General features: G+C 36.3%; 1 protein-coding gene and 1 long non-coding RNA gene across 2 annotated transcripts; one reads left to right on the top strand and one right to left on the bottom strand.

Annotated features, from left to right (window-relative positions):
- Nucleotides 1-1,862: 1,862 nt before the first annotated feature.
- Nucleotides 1,863-4,621, bottom strand: LOC130050114 (uncharacterized). The gene is made up of 2 exons (XR_008798515.1): nt 4,342-4,621; nt 1,863-4,046 (listed from the first exon to the last, which is right to left on the bottom strand). It is a non-coding gene; the product is annotated as an uncharacterized LOC130050114 (long non-coding RNA).
- An 8,493-nt stretch (nt 4,622-13,114) lies between these two features.
- On the top strand, nt 13,115-17,413 carry LOC125668407 (uncharacterized). Its single transcript, XM_048902558.2, has 3 exons — nt 13,115-13,277; nt 14,372-14,456; nt 16,797-17,413. Exons 1-3 carry the CDS (start codon nt 13,257-13,259, stop codon nt 17,183-17,185), a joined length of 495 nt encoding a protein of 164 aa, XP_048758515.2. The 5' UTR covers nt 13,115-13,256; the 3' UTR covers nt 17,186-17,413.
- Nucleotides 17,414-19,265: the final 1,852 nt, after the last annotated feature.

Raw genomic sequence — 19,265 nt, 5'->3', positions numbered from 1 at the left:
TAAGCAATACAAAATAGATAGTTGGACAAACACGGACCCCTGGACACACCAGAGGTGGGATCAGGTGCCTAGGAGGAGTAAGCATCCTCTGTTGACCGGTCACACCCGCCGCGAGCCCCATATCCTGATCAGGTAAACAGAGTTATCCGCAGTCAAAATCAGTGTGCCAAGAACGGCTTAACAATCGGTATGAAACACGTCAGACAGCATTTGACCCAATGCGAGGTTGTATTGACGAACTAGATCGTTATAACGACCATAGAATTTGCGAAATGCTGACTTTAATCGAGACTGTTGAAACCCCTGTACCATCAACTTATGTGTCAGTAGCTTACCTCGATTTAAAAATTGACTATACGCAGAACAAGCTCTTGCATATCGAATCAGTTGAGATATATAAACACCATATGCAGGTGATAATGGAATATAGCTACATAAATATGGGAAGTTGAAGATAGAGAAGCTGAAAGCATCCCGTTTGTCATACAGTTGAGTTGTCAGTTTGCAGTTAATGTCTATTTTCAATAAAATATTTAAGTATGAAGCAGAAGTGGACGACTCTGTGGTGTCCTTTCGAGCTCACAGGGATATATCAAATCGACATATGAATGAAAGTTATTATTGTTAATAGACATAACGTCATCGATATATCAAAATGTCGAATTGAAGGCTACAGCGAGAGATTTTTTCTTCTCATGTAGAAATTTTTGAATAAATTCTGCTTCATATGAATATAGAAACAGGTCAGCTAACAAAGGAGCACAATTCGTGCCCATGGGAATTCCAACACTGTTGGAAGATCTGATCACCAAAGACCACGAAGATATTGTCAATGAGGAACTCTAGCATATTTTTTATTTCAAATTCAGAGTACTTGTGCGTGGAATCAGAGTGGTGTTTAATAAAGTAAGTTTTTGAATGACTGATCACTAGATATCAATATTTCCGTTTTCTTTTTTGTTGAAGAAGCAACTTTCTATGATATCAAAATGTCTGGTCTTTAATTTATCGTGAGGAATGGTCGTGTATAGTGTTGAAAAGTCATAGGTTTTAATGTGATTGATTTGGGGAAAATTCTGCGATTTCAACTTTACTAAAAAGTTCTTTAGAATTTTTTAGAATCCACAATTGATTAATACCACTTCTGGCATATGAAGTTGCACAGTAAGTTTCTCCTTCACAGCTGTTAATATTTTCGGGAGGAGCAAAGATAGGGGCTTGGTAGAGCACTTACTGGATCCAGCAATGTATCTTTGTTTCTAAGGGTTTTTATGTAGTTTAGGAATCCAGTAGACGTACGGTAATTCATATTCATTCGATCCATTGACTGGAATATTAAATGTGTCTAAAACTGAAGCATGGCTTTGAAGAACTTCATCTTTCGAAAGGGCAGTTGGAGTATAAGTGCAATTACCAAAAGTGGAATTAATGACAAGTTCGTTTAAAATACAGTTGTAATAACGACCCTTACAAACAAAGACAATGTTGTTTACTAGCTTTATATATCAGTAACTGTTGCTAGATTATTACAAAAAGTCGAAACACTGACTTCTATAATCACGGAAAAAACATGAAGAACATCGACAATATCAGAAGAATATCGTATTTAAAACGACCTATCGATGAGTCAGATCGTAGGTCACAGGAGGGGGGTGTCATGGGCCTAGTTAAAACTTTTATAAGTATAACTAACACTGAACATCAACACAATTTTATGCTGATCGTGTTGTAAACCAATTGTAACTTCTCGGCTTGCCGGAAAGGCTCGACAGTGTGCGATTGGTTGTGGTGTTGCCTCGCGTCGTTCTCCAAATTTCCATACGGCTAATTCCAGATTAAATTCACGAATTGGAAGAAACAAACAGGCATATTTTATTTATTCAACAACTATCAAAACTTATTTCTACTGTAAGATCAAAATCAAGCATCGATAAACAACAGATTTACTTCACATCGTATTGTCTTAAGTTTTCATTTTTTTTTTAAAAAACTGGCTTACATCTGCCACTTTTTTCTCATTTTTTTTCTCATTTTTCCTATTCCAGGGTACTTTATCGAAAATGAAAGATTTTTAATCAATTTTACGATATTTACCAATGAAGTAAGATTATACAATAGCTTCCGGATTTCACCTCACATGTGAAACAATATTAAAAGTGCAAGTAATAACTCTGGAGCAAGGGTTTCGGGGTTTATTGGCAAAATTTGTTAATTTCCAAGTATAGATAAGTTACTTTTTAATATATATATATATATATATATATATATATATATATATATATATATATATATTCATTAAAACTTGAAATTGGTATTTTATAAATATATATTAATAAATACATTTTACATGTAAGTATTTTTTTATGTCTTTAGAAATTGAAGCTACTGAAAACAGTGGAATATTATCTAAAGCAAGACTTTATCTAAAATGTGAAAGACTAATGCAGAGAAAAATAAGCTTCAATTTAAGACATGAAGGATTTATTGGCTTTCGTTGTGTAATTTGCCAGTTAACAGGGGAAGCTTCCTCCTCTGATATTTCTAGGGGGCGTGTTTGCCCTACTCTCAATTTCGTATTCTTTATGGTACATGTATTTATGAGATTGATCACTGTTCGTTATCTTCTATTTTCACTTTACATTGTTTTGATAGTTACAAAGTAGATGAGGCCGAATTCGACGCTTGTATCAATAGGTGTTCTTGTTATATATTTTGATCGGATATCGATATATCAAAGAATCAACAATTTCAATGAAATCGATATCAAAAAATTCCCTCTTTCCTGTCCTTGGCGACTATTTCAAACATTTTTATGTGAAGTCAGGTTTCAGACCCGCAGTCAATTATATTGTTCTAAATATGTAATCAGTGCTATGAAAAAGGTTAAGATAACGAACGGTGATCAATCTCCTAAATGTCATGTAGAACAGAGATAGCACAAAATCTGGACAGGATAATGTTATGATCCACGTCAAACTTCTAACACTTTAATGAAAGACGAAACATTTTACTTCAAAGAAAGATGTCAAACAGCACAGAGCTATGATCTGTCTTTGATCGAAGTACATAGCATTGAAAGAGAGGCATTTAAAAGAAATTAACATTTAATCAGAATACTTATTTTCATGAACATTTTCATGTATAGAAAACATAGAACGGAGCTTTAAACAATCAAATTCATGTATTGGAGAGAAAAGGCTATGGTATAAATAGATTAAATACAAAGTTTATCCAGGCTTGCGTTTAATGTTTCTAAAAGGACAACTGCACGAAAATAACAATTTCATGTCAAACTACTGAAAATGGCGGCAAACCGTCATCTTAATGTTGAAACAAATTTGATGGGCAAATAGAACACTTATCATGTACATTCCTTTCATCACGTGTGACAGATAAAAAGCGATCACCATCAAGACATGCCCAGACTACTGTTTAATTTCAGTACACGAGAAAAAATAATTATATAGATTGACCAAACTATTTCTACCAAATAAAACATAGATAATATGTACAGTATGTATATACATCACATGAGTTTACTATAGACGATATACTATTTACATGTATCTCTTATTTCCCTGATTCAGCACGGATACCTAACAAGGAACTCTCTGTCTCTTAATGTTTCTAACACCAGGACGGACAGTGGATTTCATGACAGAGAATATCCGACAGTCTGTTTGTAAATGTGTTACAGTTGTTTGTGAAGAGTTTGTAATTTCCAAACCGCAGATGATAATTCATAGCACATTTCACAACACAGTCCACAGATAAATAAGAAAACCCGGCCGGCAAAGGGAGATAAGCAGAGGGACAACTCTGAGAGAACATTGGTAGACCCTCTGGTTCTATTCTTGTTCCATTTACTCCGAATTCTAATAACACTCCGTCATAATACAGATAGGAATGTGACATATCTATCTCCTGAACCTGAAGAGCTCTCTTTCTTCTCCCAGATGTAATTAAATCTTTAGCTAACTCGATACCTGCATTTTACATGAGACATATTAAGTGTGTACTTCCAATGAAATAAGGCTTCGATCCATCTGAAAGTAAAGAATAAGATCATCTAACTGCATTTGTTACTTGGTCATCAATACAGCAATAAATCGGGGGAAACCTCATACATGTAGTCAAGTTTGCAGGATTTTCCACGATCATTTCTTCACTGTGTACCAGTAATGGGATATTAAGATCAGTTCAACTCGAGATCTTGAAGTCAGTTCATTCACGAAGAAACAAACTGTTGTATGAATTTATTCCCTGTGGTTTCGCCATTTGGGAATGTCCAACTCTGACTAACCGGAAGGAATTAGTATTTGGTATAATTTAAATACTTACGTTCAAGATACCTGCAGTCAGCTCTTCTTGGTTTTATAACGGGGAGGGAGGAAAGTCTTATGAACAGCAGGGATCCACACAACAGGTAGACGGTCTGTGAGAATAAAAACAGTCTTATAACTGATAACACGTGCACGTAGTGTGAGAATTAAAACATTCCTATTCCTATTACTTACAACACGGGCACGTGAGTATAAAACAGTCTAATTACTGATAGGGTATACACGTAGTGTGAGTATAAAACAGTCTAATTACTGATAGGGTATACACGTAGTGTGAGTATAAAACAGTCTAATTACTGATAGGGTATACACGTAGTGTGGGTATAAAACAGTCTAATTACTGATAGGGTATACACGTAGTGTGGGTATAAAACAGTCTAATTACTGATAGGGTATACACGTAGTGTGAGTATAAAACAGTCTAATTACTGATAGGGTATACACGTAGTGTGAGTATAAAACAGTCTAATTACTGATAGGGTATACACGTAGTGTGGGTATAAAACAGTCTAATTACTGATAGGGTATACACGTAGTGTGAGTATAAAACAGTCTAATTACTGATAGGGTATACACGTAGTGTGAGTATAAAACAGTCTAATTACTGATAGGGTATACACGTAGTGTGGGTATAAAACAGTCTAATTACTGATAGGGTATACACGTAGTGTGGGTATAAAACAGTCTAATTACTGATAGGGTATACACGTAGTGTGAGTATAAAACAGTCTAATTACTGATAGGGTATACACGTAGTGTGAGTATAAAACAGTCTAATTACTGATAGGGTATACACGTAGTGTGAGTATAAAACAGTCTAATTACTGATAGGGTATACACGTAGTGTGAGTATAAAACAGTCTAATTACTGATAGGGTATACACGTAGTGTGGGTATAAAACAGTCTAATTACTGATAGGGTATACACGTAGTGTGGGTATAAAACAGTCTAATTACTGATAGGGTATACACGTAGTGTGAGTATAAAACAGTCTAATTACTGATAGGGTATACACGTAGTGTGAGTATAAAACAGTCTAATTACTGATAGGGTATACACGTAGTGCGAGTATAAAACAGTCTAATTACTGATAGGGTATACACGTAGTGCGAGTATAAAACAGTCTAATTACTGATAGGGTATACACGTAGTGCGAGTATAAAACAGTCTAATTACTGATAGGGTATACACGTAGTGTGGGTATAAAACAGTCTAATTACTGATAGGGTATACACGTAGTGTGAGTATAAAACAGTCTAATTACTGATAGGGTATACACGTAGTGTGAGTATAAAACAGTCTAATTACTGATAGGGTATACACGTAGTGTGGGTATAAAACAGTCTAATTACTGATAGGGTATACACGTAGTGTGAGTATAAAACAGTCTAATTACTGATAGGGTATACACGTAGTGTGGGTATAAAACAGTCGTGACATTGACAAGGTATGCACATAATATCCGTATAAAACAGTCGAATACGCAATTTCTGAGCTGCTCATTAGTTCTTTCCCTTTGATGAAGTCCTACGCACAGTGAAATGAAAAAACATATGTTCGTCCTCACGCGGTGGGTATAAATGCTTATCGTTGCCGTCATATATTGTCTAAAGGATGAGTACCAGACATCATGCAACCAAACTACAAGGACAAACAATTTTAGTAAGTTTGTTAGTGTTTATATATCTCAACTGATTCGATATGCAAGAGCTTGTTCTGGGTATAGTCAGTTTTTAAATCGAGGTAAGCTACTGACAAACAAGTTGATGGTACAGGGATTTCAACAGTCTCGATTGAAGTCAGCATTTCGCAAATTCTATGGTCGTTATAACGATCTAGTTCGTCAATACAACCTCGCATTGGGTCAAATGCTGTCTGACGTGTTTCATACCGATTGTTAAGCCGTTCTTGGCACACTGATTTTGACTGCGGATACCTGATCAGGATATGGGGTTCACGGCGGGTGTGACCGGTCAACAGGGGATGCTTACTCCTCCTAGGCACCTGATCCCACCTCTGGTGTGTCCAGGGGTCCGTGTTTGCCCAACTATCTATTTTGTATTGCTTATAGGAGTTATGAGATTGATCACTGTTCGTTATCTTCACCTTGCATAATGAAATAGCTCAAACAGAAATCGATTATCACCATCTTTCCATCTTTCTTTGATAAAAGTATCACTCATGCAGAGGAGGAGATATATAATAATTTCATTGACCAAACCTAAACAATTGTTATTATTGATATGCATAGGTGTCGGAAGCAAATTGAAAAGGGGGGAGGGGGCTAAACGAACAAAAAAGTATCTACGTCGAGCACACACACAAGCTACTTCCTATTGACTATTGAATTCATATACAAATTGTAACTGAAACTACAGTACTTGAGTGCGCAGGAATTGGCTAATGGCTCATCAAAATGTCCCAACTTTTCAGTCCTTTCATTAGATTTCTCCAAAAACGGATAGTCTGTGTGATCATTCTCACTAACAAATTCATTTACCACGCCCTGTAGATTTAAATTCTCCGTCTCTTCTTGATATACGCGAAGGATCATCAGGTTATTTAGTCCAACTTGGGTCATAGTTGATCGCAGATATGATTCCATGCGGCGCAGTGTGCTGAACATTCTTTCGCTGGTAGCATTTGTTGCTGGCATTACAAGGAAAAGTTCAATCAAAATTGCAATTTTGCTATAGAGTAATGCCTTCTGTTTTGATGAATTCGGTTATTGTTTGAATGGAAGGAGTGATGTCTTTAGGGGAGATTGCACCTGAGTGTTTGAAATTGAATTCTCAAATTTTGGCATTGATATTTGTACTGTAAAAATTTGTGACCCGCTCAAATTCCTTATCAGAATTTCCTCCCCTGGTCCCTAAAAACAACAACAATTCCAGCTGCATATATTTGGCATATCCTGGCTGATCAAAACGATTTTTAATCCCATTCACAAGTAAATCAATCGCCTCAAAATATTTAATTCTGTACAAATCTTCGCAAGTGTCGTGGTGATACAAAGATCCTTCGTCAATATTTTTCGAAGGACGTCTTCGACGAGGCACTGCAGGATCATCAATATCAAAATCTGTGGCATCTTCATAGAATGAGAGAAAAGCTTCGTCTGTTCTAAGAGATTCCAGAATTGCCATCGTGCCGAGAGCCATTTCTGACCTTCTGCAGCAGACAAAGTTTTTATCTGAAGGGCTTTGCTAAGAATATCGCTATGACGGAGCAACTGTTCACCCAACAGACAACCAAAGAGGAAATCAAATTTGTTTATGTAGGTCATAACTCCTCTTATTTTGCATCTCATGTCTGAAACTTTTACATACTCCATCGATTCCTCCCATACGCCCAATGATACTTTGTAGTTAAGTATTACACTCTTAAGAGCATCTGCTCGAACTGCCCTTTAAGTGCGTCGTTTTGAACATGTATTGAAACAAATATATTTGTCAGTTTTTCTCTGAATCCATGCCTGCAAAACAGGATCACTCTTTGTCTGAAGTTTAACCAAGTCGTGAAAATTAGAAGAACTCCCGTTTCCCCTTGATTGGAATATTTTGTTTTGCTAGATATCTTAAACTCCCAAGTATTTTCAGGAAACAATCTCTGTTGTCTTTTTTCTGTTCCGAGTTGTGTTTACTGAGAGATTCACCAACATCCTTAAATACTTTTGGAAGTGTAAACGATCTCTCAACTGCTTCTCTATGACACTTGCTGTTGGCATGTTTTTTAAGCGCATTGTGGCTTTCTTCCAATTACGAAATCCCGTTGACAAAAATGACTTCTCCTTATTATGATTGGACAACATACCACCTTGTAAGATGTTATACAGCAGAAACAAAATGCTGCATCTAAGGACACATCATAGTGGAGCCATTTTCATTTCTCACACCTAGATCCCTGAAAAGACCTTTTCTGACCCCCTAAACTTGATAAAAGTTTATTTGAAATTGGTGGGTTGGAAAGGAAACTCTTATATATCAGGTCTAGGCCATCCGACAGAATGTTCTAAGATTTCTGTTCCGTCCTTGTTCAGTTTTTGCTTTTTGGGCGTTGAATTATTACTTGGACTATCTTCAAGCTCAGACTTCTTACGTTTTAAATCTCCATCACCCATTCTGAATGTAAAAGGATTTTCGAGCATATACAGAAGCTCCGCTTCATAACCGCTTTCCAAATCAGAGCTGCTAGGGTTTCTTGAACCCTCGGTAAGAACATCCGATGGAAGACCAACTCTGTCGTATCACATTGGATGTATGAGTCCACATCACACATATTTCATTCCAAGTCACATCGTAGTCCTTGAACGGCTTTACTAGCTGATTATGGCAGTCTCTGTAGATAGCAGCATTTATCATCTCTGGGAAAATGCTTCGGATGGGCCTACAAATTGCATTGCAAAAAGCATAAATGTGCATCAATGAGGAATACTCGCCTAATTTTGCAGTTTTAAGAATTTCATTCCGCAGAGATGTTGTTGCATTACCAGTTACTATGCATTTATCTGAAAGCGAAGTCTGATAAAATATGGCATCAAGAATGCACTTTCCAACATTTTGCCCAAACTTTTAGCATTCAAATACCATTATATAAATATTGCATGTAGTTGAGGGTAACATTGAAAATTTTCACCCCGAGAAAACCATTGTCAACCGAGGCGTAGCCGAGGTTGACAATGGTTTCTCGAGGGGTGAAAATTTCAATGTTACCCTCAACTACATGCAATATTTGTTTTATTATACTGAATGTTATGTAAACTGGAAAGCAGAAAAACTTACGTCTGTTGACATTTAATCAATCACTGTCATGCGATATTTCGTATTTCGATGCGGGTACTCGCGTTTATTACAAACGCTCAAACGACGTCGTCTAGCAATCTACGGCGAACCGTACGCGCATAAATATGACGCATGTGATAAAATTTTTTTATAATATCACCCGTTGTTAAGTACTGTTACCCGTTGCTAGATACTATCACCCTGGGGCGCGTGTTTTCCGTTCTCAGAGGGTAACAATATGTTTTTTTCAAATGCTTCTCGACCAATCAGGTTCGAGTATTTTACATGAAAGTATAATAATTCTCATTATGAACCACTTCAAATAAAGTTCTAACTCGCATTTCAACATGGTGCTTTTCACATCCAAATATTGAAAGGGAAGTTGAGCGGTAAAAACAATTACCATCACCTAACACTTTCACTGGAGTTTGACCTTGAGGAGCGTCAGAAGGATACAAGGTCAAAGATTGATCGTCATTGAAAATCTTGCTTTCAAAATCGCTCTGAGATACGGATGGTAAACATACATCCTCTATGCTTTTCTTTTTCAACATGACTAGGAATTTCAGTGCTACCCACCCTTTCGTTGATGCATTCAGAGCTTCACATAGTATTTTCTCGAAAAATGATACTCTGGAATTGCCATCCATTGTGAACCGTTATCTTTCTGTTCAGTATCAATTACGAAAGGTAAATAAAGATAATCAAATATGTACAAACGAAATTCTATCAATGACAAGATGGTAATATAGACAAATAAAACTTATTCTGATGTGAACAACCAATATGACAGGACGAATGACGTATGTACGCGGTGCAATGTAAAATTTAAAAGTAGTTTTAGAATGGTACTGCTCAGGTTAATTTTTCCGGATTAAACCGATTAGTGGTACAATTTAAATGATTGATTGATTATTTGTAGTTTTACGCCCTGTTCGAGAATATTTTACTCATATGGAGATGTCACCATTGCCAGTGAAGAGCACCAAAATTTAGGCCTATACTCGGTGCTCAGGGCCTTTGAGCAGGGAGGGATCTTTATTGTACCACACCTGGTGTGTACAGGGCTTCAGTTTTTCTCGTCTCACGATCCGTTAAGTCGCCTTACTGATAACACATGTACGTAATGCAAGCATTAGAGCAGTCGTATGTACTGATTATATATGCTAAGACTGCGAGTACTAAACCAGTTGTATTACTCACGCCACGTTCACGTAATTTTTATTATACACTAAATTAATTTGATCTCGTTATTGTCTTTTTGTAAAAAAGAGAAAATGCCAATTGCATAACATAACTTTTTGGTCACGAGCTTCATTCCATCCTTAACTAAGTGAGACCAATTGGTTGTAAGAATGAAAGACAGACAAGATGAAACTAATACACCCCACTTGGTCTTTGTATGTAGAAAAGGATTCTGGCAGAGTATGTACTAGAAAAATCCTGAAGAAATGATTACAGATGGTTATATGACTTTCTAAACATTGTACGAATCAATCTAAAAATAGCAGGAGAACAGCTTTACATGATAGTGTACAACATTTCCACGAAAATTTGTAAAAAGTAATTAAACAACTTTTGAGAAATTTTTCAGGAAAAAAATACGTCTACGGACGGACGAACAGGTGGACATTTGCTAGCAGTGGATAGTATTAGAACTCATGCACTAAACACAATAACTGACTATTATAACAAGTACATGTGTGAGTATGAATACACCCTTGATACTGTTCGTGTTAACTTGTCCAAGTGACAAACGAAATGTCTGATTGTTTAGCGAATGGAGTAAATAGTCCCAGAAATGAAAACTTCGTTGACTTACCTTCATGATTTTACAAATGTAGCACCGTACATTCACCTGGACAAAGAATTTATTTTGAATGATGTGATAAACTTTACGGATGAATTTGTACAGAAAAGTCCATTGAAGTAATTAGGCGTGTCAGATACGTCATTCTATTTCTGTAATTAGTGCTTTATATAATCACACACATTCAGAGAAAAAAGAGAGGGTGCCAACCAGTTATTAGTCCCCGCTTAGGCAGGTGCCCTATATTGATCAGTCCGTGTTTGGGTCTGTCCGTGCACTGACATTTTTCCGAGCTTTTGGGGATTCTTCCTGAAGCTATTGAATTCTTGTGAACTTATATCACCTATGGTTGAAGTATTACGGCTTGAACTTAGCATATTTCATGTATTTATTAATAATTGTTATCAATAACTGTTTTCCAGACTTTTTCGGACTGTCCTTACAGTTATTGATATGAAAAGGTATACATGAGATTATATCAATGGGTTACAGATCAACGTAGAATTTGGGCTTTGTTGACCTTTTTTAAAGAGTTGAGGAGGTTAGCTCATGAGCTTTTGAGTACAACTGCGCAGGCTGCTACAACTAAGTATTTACTGGTTCAATACTGATCCCATTGGTGCAAACATATTACACATCTATTACTGATCTTCATCCAGGTAAAACATTTTGTGTCAATTCAAATTTTGAAAGGGTTTGTCAGGGACTATTTGATGGCGGAGGTGACCGGTCGACAGGGAATGCTTACTCCTCCTAGGCACCTGATCCCACCTCTGGTATATCCAGAGGTCCGTGTTTGCCCAACTTTCTATTTTGTATTGTCTATAGGAGTTATGAAATTGATCATTACTCTTAATATGTCCTTTTAAACTCTCAAAATTGATATTTTGATTTTGATTTTTTGTATATCAAGTGCAAAAAGATAATCATTTATTTCCATTACTAGTATTAAACTTTTTTATCTGTATTGTTAGAAGGCATGATTATGTATTTATTTTATGTAATTATTGATTTGTGTTGCTTATGTTGTGTTGACACCAACAGGCAAATCAAGTTTAATTGAATAAATCCTGAGCCAATCTTAAGTGCAAAAAGGTCATGTTTAGAACACTGTATCTCGATAACAAGCGTTGCGACCCCTTTTCTTTTTAATTTCCTAATTCTCCTTCAATGTAAAAATCAAAAATACACTTCCCCCAAAAAATTGACATTACTCCAAATCTCAGTTGCGAACGTCTTTAAGGGACCTTAAACCCAGCAAATAATACCACAAAGCGGGTCCTTTTGTGATGCTTACATGTGTGTACCACTTCAATGATATCTAACAACATTCTGGAGTCCTCATACATGTTCCTTTTCCTTCACTTACACAGACTGCGTGAAAATCCCTTATTGCTATTCTTTTAGCGCGGATGGAGGGAGAGAAAAGGATTAATTTTGATTTATTTTTACCCGGTAAATTCAACATTTTTGAAGAAGACAATAAACATGTAGAACAAGCTCTGATTGCTTGACTAACATCAATTGATGAATAATTCATTGGGTTGCATGACAAGCAGGTACACGACAATCTCTGATTGGTTACAGGGAGTTCCTGGTGCAGTACAGTTGACTGAGATGTAAAATCAGGGGCAGCAAAACGTTTGGGGGATTTTTCTAATAAAAAGAAAAACCATGTCTTTGACGATCATTAAATTTCGTTGTTTTGTCAACAACAACAACAACAAAAACAAAAACAAAAAAAAACAACAACAAACAATGAAAATACAAATTTGGTGAATTTGTAAACACAAGTAGATATTGACCTCACCGGTAGATATTGACCTCAGTTGGACTGTACTGGACACTATCAGTTTTCAGGACTTGTGTCTGGAATCACTCAGTATACAATAAGACCCACTCAAAGCTGAATATCAGTAGATTACGTGTAATAATGCAGAGTCCGCTGTGATCATTCTTTACCATAAATTCTCTATAAGCATGAAATTTACCTATCTTATATCAACGAGCACTTGTACATCCGGGCTTAGTTACACAAAAGCTAGCTTTCTATACGTGCAGTTGTACCCTGAGAAAAACCCTAATTAACACTCGTTCGAATCAGAGGTGTGGGAGAAACATTCATTAACATAATTAATGTAATTAACCTACAAAAGGAAGTGCATACATACCGCCGAACAAACCTAACCCTTAATCAGGTAAGACATACAATTTCATCTTGTTTCGTGATGGATTTACTAACCGTCATTAACTCTCATTGAACACAAGCTTTTAAAACTGATGACAATGGCTTCCCCGTCCTCAGTGCAATAAAATTCAGAATGAAGAGTAACGGTGTGTTGGTGAGTAAAACTTTAAATTCATTTGCCTCCTGTATCTGTATTGTGTGTAAAGTTCGCTTTATTATATGATTATATACACAACTCGTGAAGTTTAGTCTCATTCTTTCTATTGGTCAAACTGCAACCTTACTTTACACGGTGTTACGTAACATGGGAGGAATGGGGTAATGTTTATCGTCAGATTCGCCTTATATCATATTTTGTAAGATTAATGTCAAGCTAAGTTGAAAGGTCAGCGATGTTATCAAGAAATATTTACATTTCCAATGTTTTTGCCTTCGATACCTCTACCAATAGAAATGGTAGCCATTTTAGCCATTTCCTCATGAATGTGAACAATGTGCGTATGAATTTTGAAAAGTATAGTAGAACTTTCTTAACGGCTGAGAATATTCTGACAGAAATGAACGTGTACAATGTATATATTAAAAAGTGGATTTCTTTTTTGAAAATTACACGAGGGCGTGAACTGCGATATGCTTTAGGCCAGCATACTTCACGAACGCGCTTCATGAAAAGTATGCTGGCGTAGTGACGCAGATCATGCCCTTATGTTGTTGGGGTGTTTTTTTTTTCAAACTAAAATTCATTTCTTAAATGTACACGTATAGCTATTTCATATGATGAATGTAAATTGAAACTTACTCTTATATGTATTGAGTGTAAAAGCCTCTTGGCATGCCTCGCAATCATGTCTACAAGTTACGACTTTTAGGAGTTATGAGATTGATCACTGTTCGTTATCTTCACCTTTCATGTACATATAACATAGATGACGTAAACAACTAATTATGATAATTGTTGATTAAACTGGACTCATCTTTTAAAGTTTCGGATTTTTCGGTTGTTTGTTAGAGTTTCGTCTTCTTTCTTTTTGTATATATGTGTTCCAGAGTTTATTCTGAATATGTTGTGAACATTTACCTGTGTATACCTTATTTATAGTTATTTTCTCCCTCAGTGCCCTCTCCGAAAATAAATATTTTCTTGACTATTTGATAACCCACGCGATGTCTTGCAATCAATCACTACCGTAGCTAATTAAAGCTTGAAAAGGATTTATACGTAAATGGTATATGTTTGTTGTATTGCAGGGACTCTTCCTTATTTCCGCTGTTCTTCAGGGGACGTCAGCATGGCTTTTTCAGAAGAAAACCGCCGTTTGCCAACCAGTAGGAAGTAAGATTGTCGAATTTCTAGAAGTGCACAGTGTCTTTCTTGAGTAATATCATAACTAAGAATCATGATCAAGAAAGAATAATAAGTTTAGGCAAAAATATAACCGACAATACACACCAAGACAGCAATCGAAACCCATCGCCCTTTACTACGAAGTAACAGAGTAAAGTATGAGGTGTTCCGATTTACCAAGCCAGAATCCGCCACGTGACCAAAAACGGGGTTAAATCTCCACATAACCAAAAACAGAGTTTAAATAATTAAATCTACACATAACCAAAAACAGAGTTTAGATAATTAAATCTACACATGATCGAAAAAAAATATGCAGGACAACATCGACTGCGAACTGATTTACAGTGTCTGTTAAATCCATTTTTTCATGTCGTTTTAAATTCATGAGTTTTAAATAAATATCATGTCTGGTTATATCCGCTTCAGTTTGAATTTGATGGGTTTTGTTCCACAGTGACGATGAAAAAGTTAAACTTAAGCAAGAATGGTGTTGCAGTCATGCAATTTTACATTTTTTTTGGTCAAACGCACACCCTGAGCTACTTCATGCTGCTCGATTAACTGCCATGATAAAACGGGAGGGGTGCCTAATTTTTTAAAGTTATCATTGAGTGAGTCAGTAAGATTCCATTTCTCCGAGAGCCAAACTTTCGCCAGAGTTCGTGAGTACACAAGCCGTCTTTGTGTGCGGAGACATAGAGGACTTAGGGTAGTATGCCCCGAGAGTTAGCCTATTTCTCGAGGTGAAGCCCAGGGAAATGGACTTACTTAAGGGGATCTGGAATCTTGCAGACTACTTCAACGATGTACTTTAACCGTAACATTATACCGATACAAACATTAAGACCAGAATAAAGTTTGAAAACTGGATCCACGTGACCTATTCGCCACGATTGTTGTCGTTTGGTTACCGTAAACTGGTTCTTATTCGGGGACAAATTCAATTGAGATGCAATGAATATTAATGATTCCATTTGGAACTTGTCAGAACTTTTCATGCTAGGTGTTCCGAATAGGATTGGCGCACCTTTTTGCAGTGAATCGGTAAAATATGTCGACTTGCATTTATAAAGTGAAAAATCAGCAGAGATGTAATAATTTGACATAAAAACTGCTTAACTATATTCTAAAACATCCGCTCATTTATGTTTTAAAATAAGATCGTTTAACAATTTATTTGTTACCTACGTCTCTGCAAAGTGTTGACATGCAAATCGAACTACAAATAAACGACACGTTGACTTTTCCTATTACTTCCGGATACGCTTCATTAACATCAATTTGTCTTAACTAGTCATGCACCATCCATTATAATAGAACACGAATTTAAGTAAAAGAAAGATAAGCCTTATTTCCCCATAAATTTATCATTTCCCGATAGAATCTATATTGTAGATATCATAAGCATATTGAAGTTTGTTCCTTGGCCACTAAAGGGCTGAATTCAATGTTGTTTATCATACCTCAAATGACCATTCACTGTGTAAGAGTAAATCTATATATCTAGCTGATCCCTGAAAATCATTGTAAAACGACTGATTTCCCTGCAGAAAAAGTACGTTAGGTTGATGAATTGATTACACACCTACTTGACTTATTCATAACGGGAGTCAGCAAAATTCCTGTTCCCCGAGGCGAACTGTATGCTAAAAATATTTTACCAACTAAGATATATGATTGAATATGCAGAAAATGAGCACTTTTTCTGTGATGAAGTAACGCTGTGTAAACACCCTCGAATAGCTGTCAATTTCACACATTTTCGTGTACGTGAATTTTCACGCCGTCCGACGGTTTAATGTTGATATTTTTGGTATATTCGCTTTGAACAGTTAAAGTCATAAAATTTTGATTTACAATAGAAATAGCGAAAATTAAACAGTGGTGAAAATTAAAGGGGGTTTATAGCATTCATTTACCCTGTACTCTATTTCTTAAAGGTGTATATTACATCCTGGCTTTTTGCACCAGCCTAAGCTGAAAAAACTGACACGAAAAATGAGCTTATTAAACAGAATATAAACCTATACATGTAATTTCTTCATAAAAATACTGACCTAAACAAGATGAATTACAAAATATAAAAGATATAGTAGTTTGATTGTAATCTGAGGATATAAAAACAGATGCGTAGTATACTCAGTATGCAAGCGTCCATTGTTTTTAACCTCCATAATATTAACAACGTAGACCTTTATTATTCAACTACACACTTCCTTTTCAAAACTTCTCAGTCGAAAACTCGACATTTCATAAGTTTGTGTTTCTTTATAGTTGATTCTTTAACATATCAAACTCAAGGGTTTTAAATTTCTCTTGTTTCAGAGCCATTTTACTTCGGAAAAACGAACATCTGGTGCATGTCTCTGTTTCCGCGCCGTGTGTCCCGCTCTGTACACCGTAACCCGTTCGGCATTTCCCATCGCTGGATTTGGTACGACGGTCATTATTTAGAGTTTGGAACTCGCCCCCACGCTAGTGTCGTCATCAGAAACACCCACCCAATGGTTGGCGATTTTTGTCCGACCAAAATGGAGAAGAAACCCGCCGGCTACAGTGTTCTACCAGTGCAATGCATCATTGGATGCGCACGAAACTATGAACGCGTGTTCGGTAAATTTAGCAAGATGAAGAATAATTGCCACATGTTTACAAACAGAATGGCGGAAATTCTTTGTTATAACACTGTATGTCCACACTGGTGTTTGGCTTAGATTTATTTAATAAAACGTTAAACTCTGTTTATGTTACGATGACATTCATTGAATATCTAAAATGTGGACAACCCTTATCTTGACTTTGAAAGCAAAATCATGTTCCGTTTTGTCCCCTATCTTTTATAGGATTATTTTCAAAATCTTTTACTACTTGTGTAAGTTGTCAGAACTTATTCCCAATCCTTTTGATTTCATCAATAAAATATGTTCAAAACAAAACAAAAATACTATTTGTGTTAGTTTTTTTAAACAATGATCATTGACCCATCGACATCGACTTTACCGATATCGACCTTACCGACATCGACCTCACAGACAGGATAATACTAATGAAGAGCAATGGATAGGTTTGTGCCTTTACTCGCCCGTCATTCATACCATCAGAGAGAACTTCCGTGTCATACCATGAAGAAAACTTCGGAAAATATAGGTCAATTGTAGAACTTCCGTGTCATATGAAGAAAAGTCCGGAAAATGTAGGTCAATTGTAGAACTTCCGTGTCATACCATAAAAAAAAGTACGGAAAATATAGGTCAATTGTGGAACTTCCGTGTCATACCATAAAGAAAAGTACGGAAAATATAGGTCAATTGTAGAACTTTCGTGTCCTATCATGAAGAAAAGTCCGGAAAATATAGGTCGATTGTAGAACTTCCGTGTCGTACCATAAAGAAAAGTCCGGAAAATATAGGTCAGTTGTAAAACTTCCGTGTCATATCATGAAGAAAAGTCCGGAAAATATAGGTCAATTGTAGAACTTCCGTGTCATACCATAAAGAAAAGTCCGGAAAATATAGGTCAGTTGTAAAACTTCCGTGTCATATCATGAAGAAAAGTCCGGAAAATATAGGTCAATTGTAGAACTTCCGTGTCATACCATAAAGAAAAGTCCGGAAAATATATGTCAATTGTAGAACTTCCGTGTCATATCATGAAGAAAAGTCCGGAAAATATAGGTCAATTGTAGAACTTCCGTGTCATACCATAAAGAAAAGTCCGGAAAATATATGTCAATTGTAGAACTTCCGTGTCATATCATGAAGAAAAGTCCGGAAAATGTAGGTCAATTGTAGAACTTCCGTGTCATACCATAAAGAAAAGTCCGGAAAATATGTCAATTGTAGAACTTCCGTGTCATATCATGAAGAAAAATCCGGAAAATATAGGTCAATTGTAGAACTTCCGTGTCATATCATGAAGAAAAGTCCGGAAAATGTAGGTCAATTGTAGAACTTCCGTGTCATACCATAAAGAAAAGTCCGGAAAATATGTCAATTGTAGAACTTCCGTGTCATATCATGAAGAAAAATCCGGAAAATATAGGTCAATTGTAGAACTTCCGTGTCATATCATGAAGAAAAGTCCGGGAAATATAGGTCATTTGTAGAACTTCCGTGTCATATCATGAAGAAAAGTCCGGAAAATATAGGTCATTTATTGCATCCCATCACTTGACATTTACAGGATAAACAGTACCATTCCATCACGTCAAAATCCTTCTCCCTGAACAGAACCATACCATTAGAACGTTATAATTATTCTCCCTGAACTATAAAAGGTGCTCCAGTTACAAGTATTCGCAAAATTCCGACTCTTTCTGGTCCCCTTTCAAACCGCCTGGACATGAATCGAAATTCAAAAACCTGTGTGCCCATAAACAGGATATGCTCAACCATATGCACCAATGTAACCGATCGGCTTCTCAGAAATGTGACAGACAGCGACCACAATGGATATGCTAAATAAAAGTGAACTACTTCCCCTTCACCCTCATTCAACTTATCTACAAACTACAACGTCAGTTTCATCAATACGGATTGCGTTTGTACATGTCTTGCTGTGCTGTTCAGCTACATGTAATAAGCAACAAGTCGTGAAGATTTGCCCGTGACTTTGGAGATTGTGTTAAAGACACAGGGGCTAAGCCCGTTTTGGGCTCGAACTCTGTGATACCATAAATATAGAAAGGGGTCTAACTCTGACACAGATAAAAAACTAACCACTCGCTTCAAATGCCTAAAAAATCTTAAACTAGGTCAGATATGCGTAGTTTGTCGTTTTCCTTGCATAAATTAA

This window comes from Ostrea edulis, chromosome 9 (assembly GCF_947568905.1).
Source record: "Ostrea edulis chromosome 9, xbOstEdul1.1, whole genome shotgun sequence".
Taxonomy (NCBI): domain Eukaryota; kingdom Metazoa; phylum Mollusca; class Bivalvia; order Ostreida; family Ostreidae; genus Ostrea; species Ostrea edulis.
Note: the sequence above shows the minus strand (reverse complement) of the source record. Positions and strands in the feature narration are given on the sequence as shown.